Genomic DNA, 16,147 nt, shown 5'->3' with positions numbered 1-16,147 from the left:
TGGTCCAAATGGCTACATCTGAATTTGCTCATTTTCGGCGAATCAGAATGCTTCGAGTGGCACTCAACGTGGCATTTCCGAAAATGTCTGAAGAGCTGCAGGAGGCGGTGGATGGCTTCTTCCTGGCGGCGGAATACGGCCGCTCCGACGTCATCAAGGCACTGGCGGACCACGGTCGCGGACGCCTGTCGCTTGGAGACGTGGTGGATCCCGTGACGGGGCGCTCGCCGCTGCACGTGGCCGTAGCGAGCAGCAAGAAGGACGCGCTGCGGGTTCTGCTGGCCGCTGGCTTCCCCCCGCACCATCAGAGCAAGCAACAGGAAGGAAAATACACGTTAGAGGGCGAAAATCGGTCGGCGTACGCGCTGGCGCAGCAACTGAAGTCGCATGATTTGCTGCTGGTGTTCCACCAGTTCCTGATCCAGCAGGTCGCGGCCAACGACGTGCAGAGCGTCACACAGTTACTGACGGCTGGCGTGGATGTCGGCGTGACGGATACAGCCACGGGAGGATCGCTGCTGCATTGGGCGGCGTCGTGCCAAGCAGTGGAGGTGATGAGGGACCTGCTGGAGAGAGAAGACGTTCAGAAGCAGAAGCTCGTGGATGCTCGCAACGGGGAAGGAGCGACGCCACTGCACTTGGCGTGTCATGCGAACCAGGTGGAGTGCACCAAGCTGCTGCTACTGCATCATGCTGATATAAGTGTACGGGGTGAGAAGGGGGTCAGTAAGGACAAGACGGCGTTGGAGCTGGCTACGATGGCGGAGGTGATAGAATTGTTCTCTCAAGGGCTAGGAGGGAAGAGTGAGGTCAGCGAGCCCAGGGAAACGCAGAGGGAGGCTTCAAAGGAAGGAGATAAGGATGCAAGCAGCAGTGATGATGTGTCGTGCAGATTGATGACGGTTGGTGGTGAGCGTTCTGGGGCCTGCCCACATGAAGCGCAGAACAGCAAACTGTTGCTTCAGCTCGAAGAAAAGGATCTCCTGGTAAATCAGTTGAAGAAGACTATTGAAGTTCTCGTGCAAGAATCACAGGAAATTCAAATGCTCGGAGAAGAGCGTGTGATGCTGGACTATGTGCGCAAGCTGCGCGATGAGAAGGCTATTGCCCAGAGGCAGATTGAGGATGCGAACGACTACATCAAGGACCAACAGCAGCAACTCGAAAGCTTGAAGGAGCAGATCCGACAAACATCCAGTGCCACCAAACAGGTAAGAAGATTGTTGCTGGCGTTAGTTGGCTGAAAGTGGTGTTCTTACGACTACTTCTTTTATGTAGCAGCTTGAGACTGACCACGACATTCTCTCTCATACTAGTGATGGTACGGCTAGCAGCGTCGCTGGGGCCCCTCCGAATAGCTCCAACAGCAACACGAATGCGCTGGATTTACACCAGCTCGATACACAGTTTGATGAAGAGGACGAGAACTCACAAGAACCCCGAGCTCAAGCACTGAAGTTAGATGCCTGGACATCGAAGGCTCAACGTGAGCAAGAAACATTCAATCGATACGTCGAAAAGCATGGTCCTGACATTTGGAGTACGGTGTGGAACGGTATCTTTACAGGCAATGAAGAGAAGGAGACGCACGATGAAGACGGCGAGGTCATCATGACGGTGTAGAATGAGAAACAAAGTGAATTGAATGATTTGCATCGATGGAAACCCAGCAATGATTGTATCCCGCTACCGCATTGGCGAGGTAGCAGCTGCAGACGTATCCTGCTGTTGCTGCTTGTAGACGCTTACGAGAAGTTTCTCCCGCTTCTTGGGTTGCTTGTATAGTGCACAATTGTTTGCGCACAAGTGTGGCGACGAGATTGAATTTTGTCCATCCTTACCACACGAGCAAAGAGCTGGGGTCCCAAGTTGCGCTTGAAGTGCACGAACATAGCGCTCGTGATCTTTTGTCGCTGCTGATCTCGTTGCACTCTTCGTTTTTTTCCTTGTGAAATTGCAGTGAATGACTACGAGCAATTCCAAGGTGCATGGCAGTAAATGTGTCTTACCTCCACGGAGTCGACGATGTGGTAGTCTGACGATGTGCTCGTGCCTCACATCCCGACGATATATCAACACTGGCCACGACAACGTTAGCTCCAAACGGACCATACCAAAGAGAAGGACACTTCCCACGCACACTTCGACACCCGCGGAGGTGGTCCATCGATTTCCACCGCTTTCGTCTCCCGCCTTGCTAGCTCGACGAGCCCTGCTACCACTCACAGCTGCTGCAACGGAGGAATTTGAGATCGGGGACTTGGCTTTGGTAGTGCTGGGAGACTGGGAAGCTCCTTGCCAAACGTTGCTCTGAGCTTTGGCTCGATTCATCTCCATGTACTGTCGCCGCACCAAAGCATACAGAGCGACGCGCTAGTGTAGTCAAGAAATGTTAGCAACAATTTTAGATCGACTTACCCGAAGCCGAATGGTGAACGCTACACTTACCTGCTCAGGCAGCAGAGTCGGAGATTCAGTTGGTTTGTTCTCGGTTTCACTCTCTGTGTTCTCAGCAAAATCGTTGCTAAGAACCACTGAGCGTGCAATCTGAGTCGATTGAAGGAGTTCGTCACGAATTTGGGCATCTAAGCGAAAGCTCTAACCGCACATAGAGAGATACATTCACGTGTTATATTCATCAGAAGGCAAGGTAGAACCTAAAATGCAACATGTTACCTTTTCGATTTGATGGCCTAAAGGGCAGCTCTGGTCGAAACAAGTGTAAGACGAGCGAATTGAATCAGTGTGAACAACGTAGACAAACCTTTAGTACGGCCCTCTTCTGCTCCTTCAACTCCTGAAAGTATGGACGGGTCGAAATTCGCACCGCTGCTGTGCTTTCAGTTTGCTGCGTCGACTCTGTCGTCGAAAACAATTTTGCACACTTTGCATCCTACTCGGCGATGTAAGCTCGAAGCAGCACTTCCTCAAAAAGGCTTGGAGCCACGCACCAAACATTTCTGCGTTTTCTGGGCTTCAAGGCGATTTTGTCGCTCTCGCGCTGTCACGCGCACGCAGATTTTGTCGTGGAATCGTTTTAACTCGTTCGACTTGACACGCAATCGGTCTTTGCTCTCCTGCCGCATGGACTCTGCTTCGGCCTGCCCACAGTGTGTGGTGTTATTTTCTCTATTCAAACGCCATACCTCTGAAGGGAAAAGCGTGTGATCACCTCGACATCAACAACACTAAGGTCAAGCCAGTCGGATTCCTCTTCATCATCTACAAATCTATAATCTCCATATTTACCCCTGTAGAAAACAGAAACATGTTAGCTTTTTGTTGTCGCCTACAATAATTCTTGAAATGGTTTACTTGTCGACATGGAGAGTGGGCATGGGAGGTGAAGGATAAGCTTGAAAGCGTGCCATGGACCGACATGGTGAGCAATTCTGTTAGAATGCAACGAGAAGTAAACATACTCTCAACATACCATAGTCTCTCTCTTCTGCGTCTGACGCATTCATTGCGACTGCAATCTTGAAAAGACGCACACAAAATCTGCAAAAGGTCGCGACGTTCATTCGTGGGTAGACCAGCATGCCAATGACACAGTACTATCATGTGCGCGATCCTATGGAGAACCTACGCATTAGCGTGACAATACGCAAGGTCGGTAAGCGAAAGTAGCGCTGAAAGGGAGACGCTCACAGGCTAACTGGCGAAGTGACAGATCTCCGGGTTCGGGAGTGATTCAAGTGGAGACTCGGTTCCCGTGGGCAGGACATGGAAATATTGCTTCCGGTGGCAGGAAAAAAAGCTTAGCATGAGGTGCGTGGATGGTTGTACTGTCAGCAACAATAGCAATGCAACTGAGAGCAGTTCCTATTGCATTGTACAAGTGAAACGAAGCGAGAGCAGGAGAGTCTGGAGGCAAGGGGGATTCAGTTGTCGAATCGAAAGGTGTGTACAATGTTGCAAAGAATAAACGATGCAACATACAGATAGATTTTCTTTGAAAAAAATGCAGCGCGGAGATAGAAACTTACCCAAGATTGCCAACGCCGATATTTTATCGACATATGTCGATGTCGACGACTACGTTCCAAAAGAGGTGGGCGCTATAACTTTATGTTTTTACTTGCTGCGGACTCAACAATGGGATGTACCATTCAAAGGAGCGACCAAGCACATCGATGAACACAACAACGCACCTCATTCCACCAGATCTCACTCGACGACCGCGAGACAGACGAAATGAATCTTCATGGACATCAAACCAGCATCGTGCGTGGCTCCGAGCAAACCGTGAAGATAAATTTCGCGCGATGCACATTGTTGCTCTTATCGAGGAGGTGGAACGCGTGCTTTGTTCGTTCCGGTTTTACAAGGAAAGCGGATTGTTTTGTGCGACACCAGGATTTTCAGCGCCAATCGTCGACCCTGAAAGCGATCCAGACTTGTTCGTAAAGGGCCCCAAGCTCACCACGTTTCACGTGTCAACTCCGTCGGGCTCCCTCTATGAATACGTGCTAGACAACACAAATGACCTACTACCATTTGCCTCCGCTGAGGACCAACGTCTTGCACGAGAGATCCGCTTGCAAGAAGAAAAACGTGATACAACTGAGGTTTCTCGCTGGCAACAACTGGATAACCCCCCCAAACTTGTCGAAGCAAGACCTGGTGGCTCTGGAAATACGAAACGCAAGTTAATGTTATCACTTGAAGTGGTGACTGTTGATAATCCACAAACGATGAATCCGGTCTTTGTGGAGTATAAACTTGTACTACCTCACGGCATGGGTCATCTCGATTGGAAATTGCAACCTGGAAATTTCGACTGCAAACGGGGTAGGACGCCGCTATCGTTGCCTCAACAATCCCCATACACTGAATGTGGGTCTTCTTCGGCAGCGTTTGGATGGCTTGAACACTTCGACTTAAAACTCATCGATGTTGAGAAATCGCTTTTAGCAGCAGAAACTTCGTCCCAGGCAGCTAGAGATGCTGATTTCGGCAACATTATTCCCGCTCCAATCCTTTATTTGAGCGTGTATTCACTGGATTGGTGGCGCCGAAAGCACACAGAGGGCCATGGGGAGATCGAATTGCAAGGATCCTCCGGATTTTACGACTTTGATGTGCCTATCCGGAAACCGATTACTTCCATTCGTGATCACATGGAGGAACTTTTTCTTGGCATCGGTGACAGTGACACCGACCAAGACTGGAATGCAGATCGATCCCATGACCGAGAAATCTGCACTGACGAATCTCCGATATCGACTATCATCACAAGCCGATTGGGGCAAAAGTCAGAGTCCACAGGCTCCACCGTACGAATTCGTTGGAGCATATTTGACCTGCGTCCAGCAACTCACGCAAACGGGATAGTAAAAGTAATGCCAGCAGCTTCTGTTGCGCCCTTGGCTAATACGAAGGTTGTCAAGCGAAGCGTGCAGGAAATACTGCAATCAGTAAAACTGGAGAAGAGGTTGGCTAGTATACCAGATGTCCGTGTCCAGACGGCTCTGCGCTCCGTGCCTGCCGGCGGAGTGGCAGCAACAGAATCACTAATAGACCAAAGTGCTCTAGTTTAATAGCGACGGCCGGGAACGACCTCAAAAGTGTATTGCGTAGTTGAATCGGACAGACAAACACGCTTACTCATCGTCACTGTCCAGATCGTCCAGCGGATTGCCGCTGCGCTTCTTCATGACGCGGAAGAATTCCTCCTCGTTAATGAGCCCGTCTCCATCGCGGTCGGCTTCGTCGATCATTTCTTGCATTTCTTCGTCCGTCAGCGATTCTCCTAGTTCGGCGCACACGCGCTTCAAGTTGCGGAAGGAGATCTTGCCCGTGTTGTCGTCGTCGAAGAGCTGGAAAATCTTCATGATCTCCTCACGCGAGTCTCTCGAGTTCTGTCAGAGGACACCAAGAAGACAGTAAACCTTAATACATCGAGCCGATTCTCCCCTCATAGTCATTGCAACGAACCATTTTCCCGGTCATCATCTCGATGAACTCGTCCTGGTTAATCGTTCCAGACTCGTCCTTGTCGATGTCTGCAATCATCTGCCGGATCTCTGCCTTCTTCACCTGGAACCCCAGTGCCCGCATTGCAGCCTTGAGCTCACGCACGTCGATAGAGCCACTGCCGTCCGTGTCGAAGAGATGGAACGCCTCCTTGATCTCCTCTAGGTCTTCTTCGTCCAGCACCTTCTTTACCGGCTTGGGCTTGCGGCGCAGCGCAGCGCGAGACCGCGCAAAAGCCGACGCGGACATGGTATTCGACTACCACGAAGCACAACATCAGTCCGTCAAATGTACGTCGTCACGTCAAGCATGACGCTAGACGAACGTACCATTTCTCCAGCGAGCAGAATTGAAAGTGTCCGTTGCAAACCAATGGCGACCTTTCGGGTGCACACTTCAACGTGGAGGTTCTACTTTAATGACCGAACCTCTTTCGTAAATTACAGAACCCGGTTTTCTATTCCGGTTCGTGGGTCAGACAACTTCCTTCCTGCCGTCACACTCTTCAATTGACCAGCACGCACTCACTTCCTACGACCTTTCAGCGCGATGCTATCGGCAGCAGCGAAGCGTATGCGACAGAGCACCATGCACACGCTCAAGGCCTACGACAAGAGCGAGCACCGGCTGCTCGTCGTGGGCGGCAATGGCTTCGTGGGCAGCAACATCTTGCAGCGCGCCGTGCAAAAGGGCATCGAGGTGCGCAGCCTTAACCCGTCGGGCAAGCCGCAGTGGCAGGACGTGCCGTGGATCGACCAGGTGGACTGGCACGAGGGCGACGTGTTCGATGAGAAGCAGCTGGCCAAGGCCGTGGAGGGCGTCACGGGCGTCAGTACGTGCAGCTCTCCACAGACTCGACGTCTTTTGTATTGACGACGCATGGTTGCTGTTGTTGTTGTGTAGTCTCCACTGTAGGCGCGTTCGGCAGCAACGAACTGATGGAGAAAATGTGTGGAGACGCGACGATTCTGGCGGCGAGAGCGGCGCAGAAAGCAGGCGCGGAGAGATTCGTGTTTGTGTCTAACTCGCGCGTGGGCTCGTATTTCCCGCCGTGGCTGCCGATGCATGGCTACTACAATGGAAAGGAGAGAGCCGAAGCTGCTGTGCACGCGAGGTGAGACGTGAACTGACGGCATCTATTGGGTTTATTCTGTTGCTGACAATTTTTCGTGCACTGTCAGATTCCCAAACACTGGTGTGTCGCTGCGTCCGGGTTTCATCTATGGATGGCGCCGCACGAAGAAGGGTCAAGGGATTCCGCTGCAACTTGCCGGGGCTCCTCTTTCGACGCTGGCACGCGACCTGGGCGCAGTTTCAACAGCGCTGGGCTATGTGCCGTTCGTTGGTGAGGAAATGAAAGCTGCTATCCCTGTAGGTGCCGTTGCCAAGGCTGCAGTGCTCAGTGCGATCGGCCCTGTGCACGGACAAACGCTGGACACGACGAGCATGCTCGAGATCGCTGCCTCTTTCCACGTCCATGAATAAGAGTGCGATGAACTTATCCAGTCGACGAGGGCAATGAAATCTGGAAACTAAATCAATTCCAGCGACAATACCATAAGGCCAACCTCCTAACTCCAAAATTGACGGGTGAACTCAAGGAGGGTATGACAAAGCTTTCATTACCGCGTTTATCTTTTCGCCATCGCCTGAGCTGTGTACTTCATGCCTATGACACCGATTTTCTTTTTGCGATCTTCTGCTTCTTGTCGTCGCTTTGCTAATTCCTCCGTCCGATCCTTCCAGTATTGCTGTGAAGATAAACGCAACCATTCCATAAGCCTCACGGATATCGCTGTTGCAGCTCAACAGTCATGGCGTACCTCTTTCTGCTTCTCCTTCTGTTTCCCCAGATTTTCGTTCAAACTCTTCGCGTCAGCTTCATTTTGCTCTGCTTGACCAGGTAGACAAAGCTCTTCCAGGGTCTGCACCCAGAGATCACGGACGCTTGTCGCTCCAGCTGTGAGCTCAAGCAGTTTCTGGCCATTCTGCCCGAGCAGTACTAGATCGAGACGACCTATGCTCACAAACGGCCTTGTTAGCAACAACACGAACCAGCAGAAAATGGCTGTACGTGCCGTACCCATGGGACACACTTTGCCAATCTTGTGAATCGGCAGTTCCTCCGAGTTACTTGGACCGGGCGTCTGGCGCCACACGAGCCTGCCGTTGATACAGATACTGGTTCAGTGCTCGCATATCATTCAATTTTGCCGTTCTAGCATCCTATTCAACCTCGTAGCTGACGGGTTCAGCTGTAAGTAGACACTTTCTGATCTGCTGAGCACCCCCAGAAAGGAACTCTTTTTCTTGAAATCGTTGCCTTCTTTGAGCAGCTCCTGCCTCGCCAGCATCTCCGAGTCGCCACCACCGCAGCACACATTGCCCATGTCCTTTCCTCCTGTAGCAGGGACTCAAATCAAAAATACAAGTCGACTAGAATAGGTTGACAAGCAGTGTGGAGTGCACGTGTATTTCTCAAAGCTTGTTGGAGAAATCAAGAATGAAATCGATACAGAACAGCTTTTCTCGCTGCTTGGCGCGGCCTAAGCGATGCTAGACAGAGAAAGTTGTCGGACAACATAGAGACGTGATGCTTATTTAGCGGCGCAGAGACTTGGTAGCAGACTTGGCAGCGCAACCACCACCCGAAGTCGGGATAGTGCTCGAGCCCCATGGGGAACCCTTCGTGGCATCACCCGCACCACTGGTAGAGCTCGCGGGGGTAGCAGAGGAGCCCCCGGTTGAGCCTGCTGCGCTCGAACTGGCATCGGAGGAGCTGGGAGCAGACCACCCAGTGCCCTTGGTGGCATCCGATGCTCCCTTGGTAGCATCAGAGGCTCCAGTGGTTGAGCTCCCTGCACTCGAGCTAGCATTCGAAGACGCAGGCGAGCTGGCAGCAGTCGACCCAGCGGCGGAAGTGGTGGAGCTAGACGCACCACCTTTCGAGGCGCACGTTGTGGCCTTGCCCGGAGTGGTCGTGAAAGCCGTCACCGTGAAATCGGGCTTACCGCCCTTCTTCCACGTGCAGCACGGGTCACCAAACGCTGCACCGTTAGTCATGCTCGAGCTCGGGAACTTGGCTTGGCACAGACTGCTGGACCACGTGTGACCGGCAGCAGCAAACGCTTGAGCAAAATCCGTCGTCTTGGAGCTGTCGTCGCCAGGGTGACCGAGTGCCTGCTGGAAGGAGGTGCCGTTCGGAAGCTCGTTGAGGTACTTGGCGAGACCCATAGCGGGATCCACCGTGGCGGCGATAGTCAGAGCAGCAGCGGCGATGGCAACTTGGATCTTCATCTTGGTATGGCGTGTTCTGGTTCTGGCGGTGCGAGGTAAATTCAGGAGTGAGAAGTGAGAACTTACCCGTGTTGACTTTTCCGACGAACACCAACGCACGGCCTGGTATTTTACGGATAAAATTGAATCGAGGATTGGGGCGATGTTGTATTTCTTCTTTCTAGTGTCTTGGAAATTACCGTACGGGGGTTCTGGTGGTGCCGTATCCGCAGATGGGAAAGCTCCATCTGTAATACAGATTCTGGATGTACAGACAGCAAAACGGTGAGGCGGGCGGGGGCGAACACATCGCGGTGACAATCTTTATCATTTACGGCTTCACGGCTCACCGCACCTACCAAAATCGCATACGGCCGTTTTCATTTTCGTCCGGCTTGTAGCTTTGAGCGAGTAGATAATGGGCGCTGGCTAGAGTGCTTCATTGTTACCGTGTAAGAAGATCAGCAAATTTATGCTTATTAGTGCACAAGTGCCTCCTTGTCACGGACACCGTCAACGTCGGCCCTCGAGCTCGTATTCCTAGCAGGTATCTCTGGCTTGAACGTACCGATGAAATTCGTGGGGGATAATCGACACTGACGTTACCGCTGTTTAGTTGTGACGATGGTGCTTCTTTCACGCTGGCTTTCCAGCGCAGCGCATCGAAGGTGACGGAGTTGAGCCACTGTTCTGGTTGGCGCTAGGAGCTGCCGTTGAGCCACCTGAGGCTGGCGCCCCACCCTTCGTGGCATCAGAAGCTGACGCTCTGCCCTTTGTGGCATCGGAGGTTCTGTCTTGCGGAGAATCCGAAGACCCACCCGTCGTGGCTTCGGAGGTTGACCCACTACCGGTATAGCACACGTGGGCCTTGCTCGGCGAGGTCGTAAATGTAGTGACTGTGAAGTCGGGTTTGCCATCCTTCTTCCACGTGCAACACAGGTCACCGAATGCTGCACCATTGGTCATGTGAAAGCCGGGAAACTTTGACTCACACAGATTTTTAGCCAATGCATTAAAGCTTGAGCAAAGTCCGTCTCCTGCGAGCTGTCGTCGCCAGGGTGGCCGAGTGGCTGTCGAAACAAGCTACCATTTGGAAGATTGCGAAGTGAGAACTTGATACCAGTATTATAATACTTAGCGTTGGCATGGTATCCACGGATAAAAGTGAATATGGCGTCGTTATATCCTGGATAGACAAGTACATTTCCGAATCTGCGGATGGGAAATCTAAGAGAGGAAATCGCTTAGCGCTGTCGGGCGAAAGCCCTCAAACAAGCATGGCCAATTGAAAGTTGCCTACTGTACCGATCTGATACCGGTTTGCATACCGATACTATCGTCCCTTTCCTAAGGCCAGCTAGCCGAAGAAAAGAATGAGGAGCTCCGAAAGCAGTCGCACCGACCTGCTCTTCCTGAATTTCAACCAAGAAGCCTCGTACGTACACGCCCCTGCAGCGCAGTCGCTCCTTCCTCTGCATTTCACATACTGATTTTTGATCGGACGCTGGTGTTCTAACGCTCATATTCGCTCTCAGATGCATCAGCGTGGGCACGCGCCAAGGTTTCGCTATCTACAACTGCGAACCGTTTGGCAAATGCTTCCAGGAAGTCATTGGTGGAATTGGCATTGCTGAAATGCTGTACTGCACCAGCTTGGTGGCTCTCGTGGGCGCTGGGGACCAGGTCTGACCGTTGGTATCACGTTCTCGACTGCATCATCCTTCCACTGACATGGGATGACTGCTTTCGGCGCACTTTTGACTCTATGGTTCACTGCTCTTTAGCCTGCATTTTCACCTCGTCGACTGCGAGTGTGGAACACCAAGACGGGGTCTGCAATTTGCGACTTGAATTTCGTCACGGCTGTGTTGGCTGTGCGCATGAACCGGCAGAGGTATGGCAGCTTGCTTGCCTACTCTTTGGGAAGGTGACAGTAGGGGTCTGATGTGTCTCTCCAATTATTTGCAGACTGATTGCAGTGTTGGAGCGCAAAATTTACATTTTTGACATTAGCACCATGAAGATCCTGGAGACGCTGGACACGTCGCCAAACCCAAAGGCTCTTTGTGTGTTGTCGCCACACGACAACGGTCACCTGGCCTTCCCCTCCGGCGCATCTCCAGGAGAGATTGTGCTGTATGATGCCAACAACCTGAGTGTCTTGAACGCTTTCCAAGCGCACAAAACTGCACCCGTGGCGATGGCATTTAACCCCCAAGGCACATTGCTCGCAACAGCTTCGGAATCGGTAAGACACCCGCTTTGTTCAATTTATTTGGCACGGGCTTACAATAACATTTGCTTTGAAGGGCACATTGATTCGTGTATTTTCCGTGCCAAATGGAAAGAAGATCGCTGCGTTCCGTCGTGGCTCCTACGGCGCTCAAGTCTATTGCTTAGCGTTTAACGAAAGCTCGACGATCTTGTGTGCATCCAGCGACACCGGTACCATTCACTTCTTTTCATTAACGGGAGCGGAGAGCTCTGCCACTGGCAGTTTTGGACATTTCACGCCGATCACATCGACGCTCGCAGTTGCTGGAAACACCTTCGGCTCCACAGTCTTCGGTAGTGCCGCTGCCCCGCCCAGTCCGATAGCCTCGACAGCTCTCGGACCGTCGTCTGGCAAGGCCTCGATGCATCCAGCGGTAGCTTCCGTATCTACCTCGGTGCGTACTACCCGTCCCAGCTCTAGCTCAGCGAGCTTTGACGAGGTGGCTGGTGTCATGAGTACATATCTGCCGAGCTCGTTGTCGGGTATTGCTGAAGGCACGCGGGACTTTGCCTATGTACGTATATGTATACGTCATCTGAATTTTTACCTAATTGACGCGGAATCATGTCAACCGTTAGGCTCGACTGCGCTCAACTGGGGTACCGAATCGGTGTGCAATTCACGGCCCGCGCGACGCGAAGACTCCGATAGTACAACTATACGTGGCGACAGCTGACGGCTACTTTTACGAATACTCGCTCAACCTTGCTATCGGTGGCAAGTGCAAGCTAGAACGAGTATGCAGCTTTGTGTTTCACGCATTTATGTTTTGTGAACTGATTGTGCATCTGCGACTGGGATACACAGGAAAATGTCCTTCGTGACAGCACGTCCGAAGAGATCGAGGCGATCTACATTTCGTAGCACCTTTATTGGCGAAGTTATTCTTTTACTACAACCCAGTGCTCCCAACCCAAGATTGCTACACCTGCACATACCATGCTCAATCGAAAATTTCCAACTACTTTCTTTTGTCCTGTAGATGATAGATGGCGACAACAAGGTAGCGTCCAACCTGCACGTAAAATAAAATAAACGATACTGGAACGCCACATTAGTTGAGCCAAAGCATCAGCTCCATTCGCTATCAATCCATCCGACCACGGTGCTGTCTGTCTATGACACTAAGTTCCTAAACTGTTGTGACTTTCGCCACTGACAAATCGGCTACAGCTTCCGCTTACGATCCAGGTACAAATTTGCATCGGCCTGAGCTCGCGGGAGTTTAAATCAGCTGCTCAAACTCAATGCCTTGGACGCTGTACCCACGCAAAGACCGATGCACCACGGCAGAAAACTGCTTCGGGTCGTTGCGGAACAGCTCTGCGGCTTCTGCTCTCCCGATACGGGCACAAAATATGCAACATAATTGTGAGACTCGCAGAGCTCAAAACCTTATCAACACAACTAACGAACCTTTATTCAGTGGGTCGTCCGGATTGGGCTCGTAGAACAAGTAGATGAGGCCATAGATGACCGAATTGATGTCCAGCACGGGCTTCCAGTCCTCGCGTAAGATGTTGAGGCACACGTTGCCATCAAGGTCAATGTTCGGATGGTAAATCTACAGTTCAGCGTAGTAATCAAGTTAGGATCCTCCATCCTTTGCATCAATGCATTTTTCCACCAACGATTTGACTCAACCGTACTTTCGTCAGGCACTGAACCTTGGGTGGGTCATGAGGATACATCTGCTCCATACGGCCTACAATCAGTCCTTCCACCCCACAAAACCCTCATGAACCCGAACATAGCCAACATACAGGAGGGATCTTAAAGCTGAAGTCGTACGACGCGCCCTTCCATAGTCCCGTGTCCACAGCAACCTGCACTCCCACATCAGCCCCATCACAACATAAAGAACTCACGACTAACCGCGCACCTTGACGATGAACTTGGTCATGTCGTTTTCTTCAGGGAACGAGATCGTCGCCGCCTTGCCGCCGTCCAGCTCCACGATATCTTCAACCCACACAAAAGCCACAGAATAAGCCCTTAGCGTTATAACCTCTCTCTAGTGCCATGTATTGCACCTTTCTGGATGCGGATTTCGCCGGGCGTGCGCTTCTTCCCCTTGCTGGTGCCGTTGCGCTTGCCACGACCGACGCCAAGGATCTTCGTCTTGGGCTTCGCGTCCGACGCCGCGTCACCCGTCTCGGTGGCTGCAGCTGCTGCGGCTTCTGCCTCCTTTTTCTCCTCGGCCTTCTTCTCCGCCTGCTTGGCTTTAAGACGGATCATGGCTGGCTGCTGCTACCTCTGAGGACTGCGACCTTGCCTTCTCTTTGACTGCTGAATGAGTCGCTCAAAATCGGCATATCCCACAAGAGAGGATCCCGAGTCGTACCTAACCACGAACATCCAATACCGGTACCAAACTTCTACTTATTAGGTAGACCTGAAAGATTGATCTTTTATGTGTCCCACCCTATTATCGTGTGAACCACATAATCGTGTTTCATTCATTTCGTTACGGGAGCGACTACGGTACCAACCCGGAGTCCTTACAGCTTGGCGTTCAGGATCTGCTTGAGCTGCGGAGCGACCTCGTCGTCGTCCGGGTCCGTGGCGTTGGTGAAGTCCGTGATCTGGGCGAACTTGGCCTGCACGGCCTCAGGCGTGATTTCCTTCTCCAAGTCCAGGAACACGCCGGGGCTGCGCACGTACTTGACCTGCGCGACAAAGCCGCCGCCGCTCTCGAAGATCTTGCCGGAGCACGGCACGGACTCGTGACACAGGAAGGCGATCGTGGGCGCCACGTACTCGGGCTTCCACTTCGCCACGAGGTCCGCGGGCATGATGCTCTCCGTCATCTTCGAGCCAGCGCCGGGGGCCACGATGTTCACCTTGATGTTCGAGCGCGCGCCTTCCTTGGCCAGCGACTTGCCGAAACCAGTCATGGCCGCTTTCACAGAGCTGTAGTTGGTCTGGCCGAACTGGCCGTAGAGGCCGTTCACCGACGTGATCAGGATCACACGGCCGTACTTCTGCTTGCGCATGTGGGGCCACGCGGCGTGGGTCACCGCGAACGCTGCACACAGTCAACCAAAGTGAGCAACGTAAGGTGAGCAGCAGCTTCTAGAGGTAACACACACAGAGAGATAGTTCGTACTTCCTTGCAGGTGCACGTCAAGGACCTGGTTCCACTGGGCCTTAGTCATCTTGGCGAAGGTCACATCGCGCAGAATACCGGCGTTGTTCACGAGGATATCTACACGGCCGAAGTTCTCGATGGCAGTGGCCACCACCTTGTCGCCATCGGTCACTGAGTTGTAGTTGGCCACAGCGACACCGCCTGCGAGTCAATAGAGCAATCCAATAGTCAGCTGCCGCTCCCAGCCGCATACTTGCTACACAACCAGGGAAACGCACCCTTGGCCTTGATCTCGCGAACCACCGAATCCGCCGCCTCCCTGCTGAAGTCGTTTACCACACTGTAGCGCATATCGAGCAGCAATCAGAAGCAACTCGGAACAGCGACAGCGCAGCAATTGTCAACGCACACTTTAGCGCCGCGCTCAGCGAAGAGCAACGCGTAGCAGCGGCCGATTCCAGCGCCTGACCCGGTAATGATAGCAACCTGGCCGTCGTAGCGAAGCATTGCGCGCGGTCTGGACGTTGAAGTGCGAGGAGAGGACGTTAGCCGCGGACGCGAATTTGAGATGTGAACGTGCATCGTAGGTGGGGCAAGTCGCTTGAGTACCGTATCCGATCTCAATGTTAAACATGCTCATTTTAAATAATAACCTGCAATAACAAATGTTTTAATAGTCCATTCCAGGCTTAAAAATCCTTTGAACTATAGTAATTCCGTCAATATAATAGAAACAAACTAGAACAATTTAGGTTGACTTCTGTGTGAAGCGATTGAACTTGCCGTTTTACGTCATCGGTATACGCATACCAAGGGTTACCCTCTCCATTGTAATCCTAAATTCCGAAACCCTCTCAACAGGAATAAGACAGCGTTTCCCGATGCTCAGTTGTCATCATGCGCACTCACCTCGGCTCCGTGAACGAGCAAGAAAAAGATACCCGCTTCGTCGCGAACCTCTTCACCGCCGCGTCGGCGACAGAGGAGTACGGTGAGCTGGTGCCGATGAAGAAGATTGCAATCGTGACCGACAATGCGCCAGCTCACAGTAGTGGCTATCACTGTTGGAAAGTACGGGTAAGTAAGCAAAACTTTCAACAGCCAATCAAATCAAATCTTCTTTTCTCTTGTCTTGCCTTTGCCCGCTGATACTTTCCAGAAATGGAGGAGAGTTTAGTTGGTTGTGAATTGGAAAGTTAGCGGTTGCTGCTGATCGCTTCGTGGAAGATGGCTTCCTCTTCGCCCTCTGCGTCGCCCTCTAGCTCATTGACCACAATGGCAGCCTCCAACCACTCCAGGTGTGACGGGCTTCCGTCACATGGCCAATCAACACTCTCCGCTGCTTTAGTGGACACGGCGCTCTCGGCATGAGAACGCCTTGATAACAATGAATCCCAGAGCTACTTTCCCCTTGTTTCCTGCGCTACAGTGTATGTCGGTAACGGGTTCGCATTAGCCCGTTGCACCAGGGCGATGGCACGCTCACTGCGAGTCATCTCTGCTGCGATTCGACAATGAGTCTTGGC

The 16,147-nt window shown here is 52.2% G+C and overlaps 10 protein-coding genes across 11 annotated transcripts; 4 read left to right on the top strand and 6 right to left on the bottom strand.

The window, feature by feature from the left end:
• Positions 1 to 47: 47 nt before the first annotated feature.
• On the top strand, positions 48 to 1,623 carry KRP23_2460 (Ankyrin repeat, bromo and BTB domain-containing protein; the record flags this gene model as incomplete). Of its 2 annotated transcripts, none has more annotated exons than XM_067887198.1 (3): positions 48 to 1,211; positions 1,282 to 1,486; positions 1,568 to 1,623. In XM_067887198.1, the coding sequence occupies 3 exons, from the start codon at positions 48 to 50 to the stop codon at positions 1,621 to 1,623; spliced, it is 1,425 nt and encodes a 474-aa protein (XP_067749808.1). The 2 variants fall into 2 exon arrangements, with proteins under 2 accessions (XP_067749808.1, XP_067749807.1); XM_067887197.1 differs by having other exon boundaries at positions 1,279 to 1,486.
• A 63-nt stretch (positions 1,624 to 1,686) lies between these two features.
• Positions 1,687 to 3,467, bottom strand: KRP23_2459 (uncharacterized protein; the record flags this gene model as incomplete). The annotated part of the gene is made up of 10 exons (XM_067887196.1): positions 1,687 to 1,945; positions 2,010 to 2,078; positions 2,141 to 2,373; positions 2,449 to 2,598; positions 2,677 to 2,706; positions 2,765 to 2,893; positions 2,952 to 3,101; positions 3,173 to 3,251; positions 3,316 to 3,355; positions 3,434 to 3,467. 10 exons carry the CDS (start codon positions 3,465 to 3,467, stop codon positions 1,687 to 1,689), a joined length of 1,173 nt encoding a protein of 390 aa, XP_067749806.1.
• A 73-nt stretch (positions 3,468 to 3,540) lies between these two features.
• On the top strand, positions 3,541 to 4,387 carry KRP23_2458 (uncharacterized protein; the record flags this gene model as incomplete). The annotated part of the gene is made up of 6 exons (XM_067887195.1): positions 3,541 to 3,612; positions 3,674 to 3,771; positions 3,843 to 3,903; positions 3,971 to 4,054; positions 4,119 to 4,227; positions 4,332 to 4,387. 6 exons carry the CDS (start codon positions 3,541 to 3,543, stop codon positions 4,385 to 4,387), a joined length of 480 nt encoding a protein of 159 aa, XP_067749805.1.
• Positions 4,388 to 5,606: 1,219 nt separating this feature from the next.
• Positions 5,607 to 6,311, bottom strand: KRP23_2457 (Caltractin; the record flags this gene model as incomplete). The annotated part of the gene is made up of 3 exons (XM_067887194.1): positions 5,607 to 5,864; positions 5,941 to 6,237; positions 6,309 to 6,311. 3 exons carry the CDS (start codon positions 6,309 to 6,311, stop codon positions 5,607 to 5,609), a joined length of 558 nt encoding a protein of 185 aa, XP_067749804.1.
• A 241-nt stretch (positions 6,312 to 6,552) lies between these two features.
• On the top strand, positions 6,553 to 7,464 carry KRP23_2456 (uncharacterized protein; the record flags this gene model as incomplete). The annotated part of the gene is made up of 3 exons (XM_067887193.1): positions 6,553 to 6,811; positions 6,883 to 7,093; positions 7,161 to 7,464. The coding sequence occupies 3 exons, from the start codon at positions 6,553 to 6,555 to the stop codon at positions 7,462 to 7,464; spliced, it is 774 nt and encodes a 257-aa protein (XP_067749803.1).
• A 146-nt stretch (positions 7,465 to 7,610) lies between these two features.
• Positions 7,611 to 8,369, bottom strand: KRP23_2455 (uncharacterized protein; the record flags this gene model as incomplete). The annotated part of the gene is made up of 4 exons (XM_067887192.1): positions 7,611 to 7,730; positions 7,803 to 7,996; positions 8,063 to 8,142; positions 8,215 to 8,369. 4 exons carry the CDS (start codon positions 8,367 to 8,369, stop codon positions 7,611 to 7,613), a joined length of 549 nt encoding a protein of 182 aa, XP_067749802.1.
• A 211-nt stretch (positions 8,370 to 8,580) lies between these two features.
• On the bottom strand, positions 8,581 to 9,276 carry KRP23_2454 (uncharacterized protein; the record flags this gene model as incomplete). The annotated part of the gene is made up of 1 exon (XM_067887191.1): positions 8,581 to 9,276. The coding sequence occupies one exon, from the start codon at positions 9,274 to 9,276 to the stop codon at positions 8,581 to 8,583; it is 696 nt and encodes a 231-aa protein (XP_067749801.1).
• Positions 9,277 to 10,628: 1,352 nt separating this feature from the next.
• On the top strand, positions 10,629 to 12,394 carry KRP23_2453 (Autophagy-related protein 18; the record flags this gene model as incomplete). Its single annotated transcript, XM_067887190.1, has 7 exons — positions 10,629 to 10,690; positions 10,791 to 10,938; positions 11,040 to 11,149; positions 11,224 to 11,503; positions 11,565 to 12,044; positions 12,109 to 12,267; positions 12,338 to 12,394. The coding sequence occupies 7 exons, from the start codon at positions 10,629 to 10,631 to the stop codon at positions 12,392 to 12,394; spliced, it is 1,296 nt and encodes a 431-aa protein (XP_067749800.1).
• A 361-nt stretch (positions 12,395 to 12,755) lies between these two features.
• On the bottom strand, positions 12,756 to 13,768 carry KRP23_2452 (NEDD8-conjugating enzyme Ubc12; the record flags this gene model as incomplete). Its single annotated transcript, XM_067887189.1, has 6 exons — positions 12,756 to 12,862; positions 12,947 to 13,094; positions 13,180 to 13,221; positions 13,294 to 13,356; positions 13,413 to 13,492; positions 13,564 to 13,768. 6 exons carry the CDS (start codon positions 13,766 to 13,768, stop codon positions 12,756 to 12,758), a joined length of 645 nt encoding a protein of 214 aa, XP_067749799.1.
• Positions 13,769 to 14,031: 263 nt separating this feature from the next.
• Positions 14,032 to 15,128, bottom strand: KRP23_2451 (Peroxisomal multifunctional enzyme type 2; the record flags this gene model as incomplete). Its single annotated transcript, XM_067887188.1, has 4 exons — positions 14,032 to 14,558; positions 14,640 to 14,822; positions 14,900 to 14,961; positions 15,031 to 15,128. The coding sequence occupies 4 exons, from the start codon at positions 15,126 to 15,128 to the stop codon at positions 14,032 to 14,034; spliced, it is 870 nt and encodes a 289-aa protein (XP_067749798.1).
• Between the last annotated feature and the right edge of the window lie 1,019 nt (positions 15,129 to 16,147).

The sequence above is a fragment of the Phytophthora ramorum genome (genome assembly GCF_020800215.1).
Source record: "Phytophthora ramorum isolate Pr-102 chromosome Unknown Phyram_PR-102_s0002, whole genome shotgun sequence".
Lineage (NCBI taxonomy): Eukaryota > Oomycota > Peronosporomycetes > Peronosporales > Peronosporaceae > Phytophthora > Phytophthora ramorum.
The sequence above is the reverse complement of the archived record's forward strand: the minus strand, read 5'-3'. Positions and strand labels throughout refer to the sequence as shown.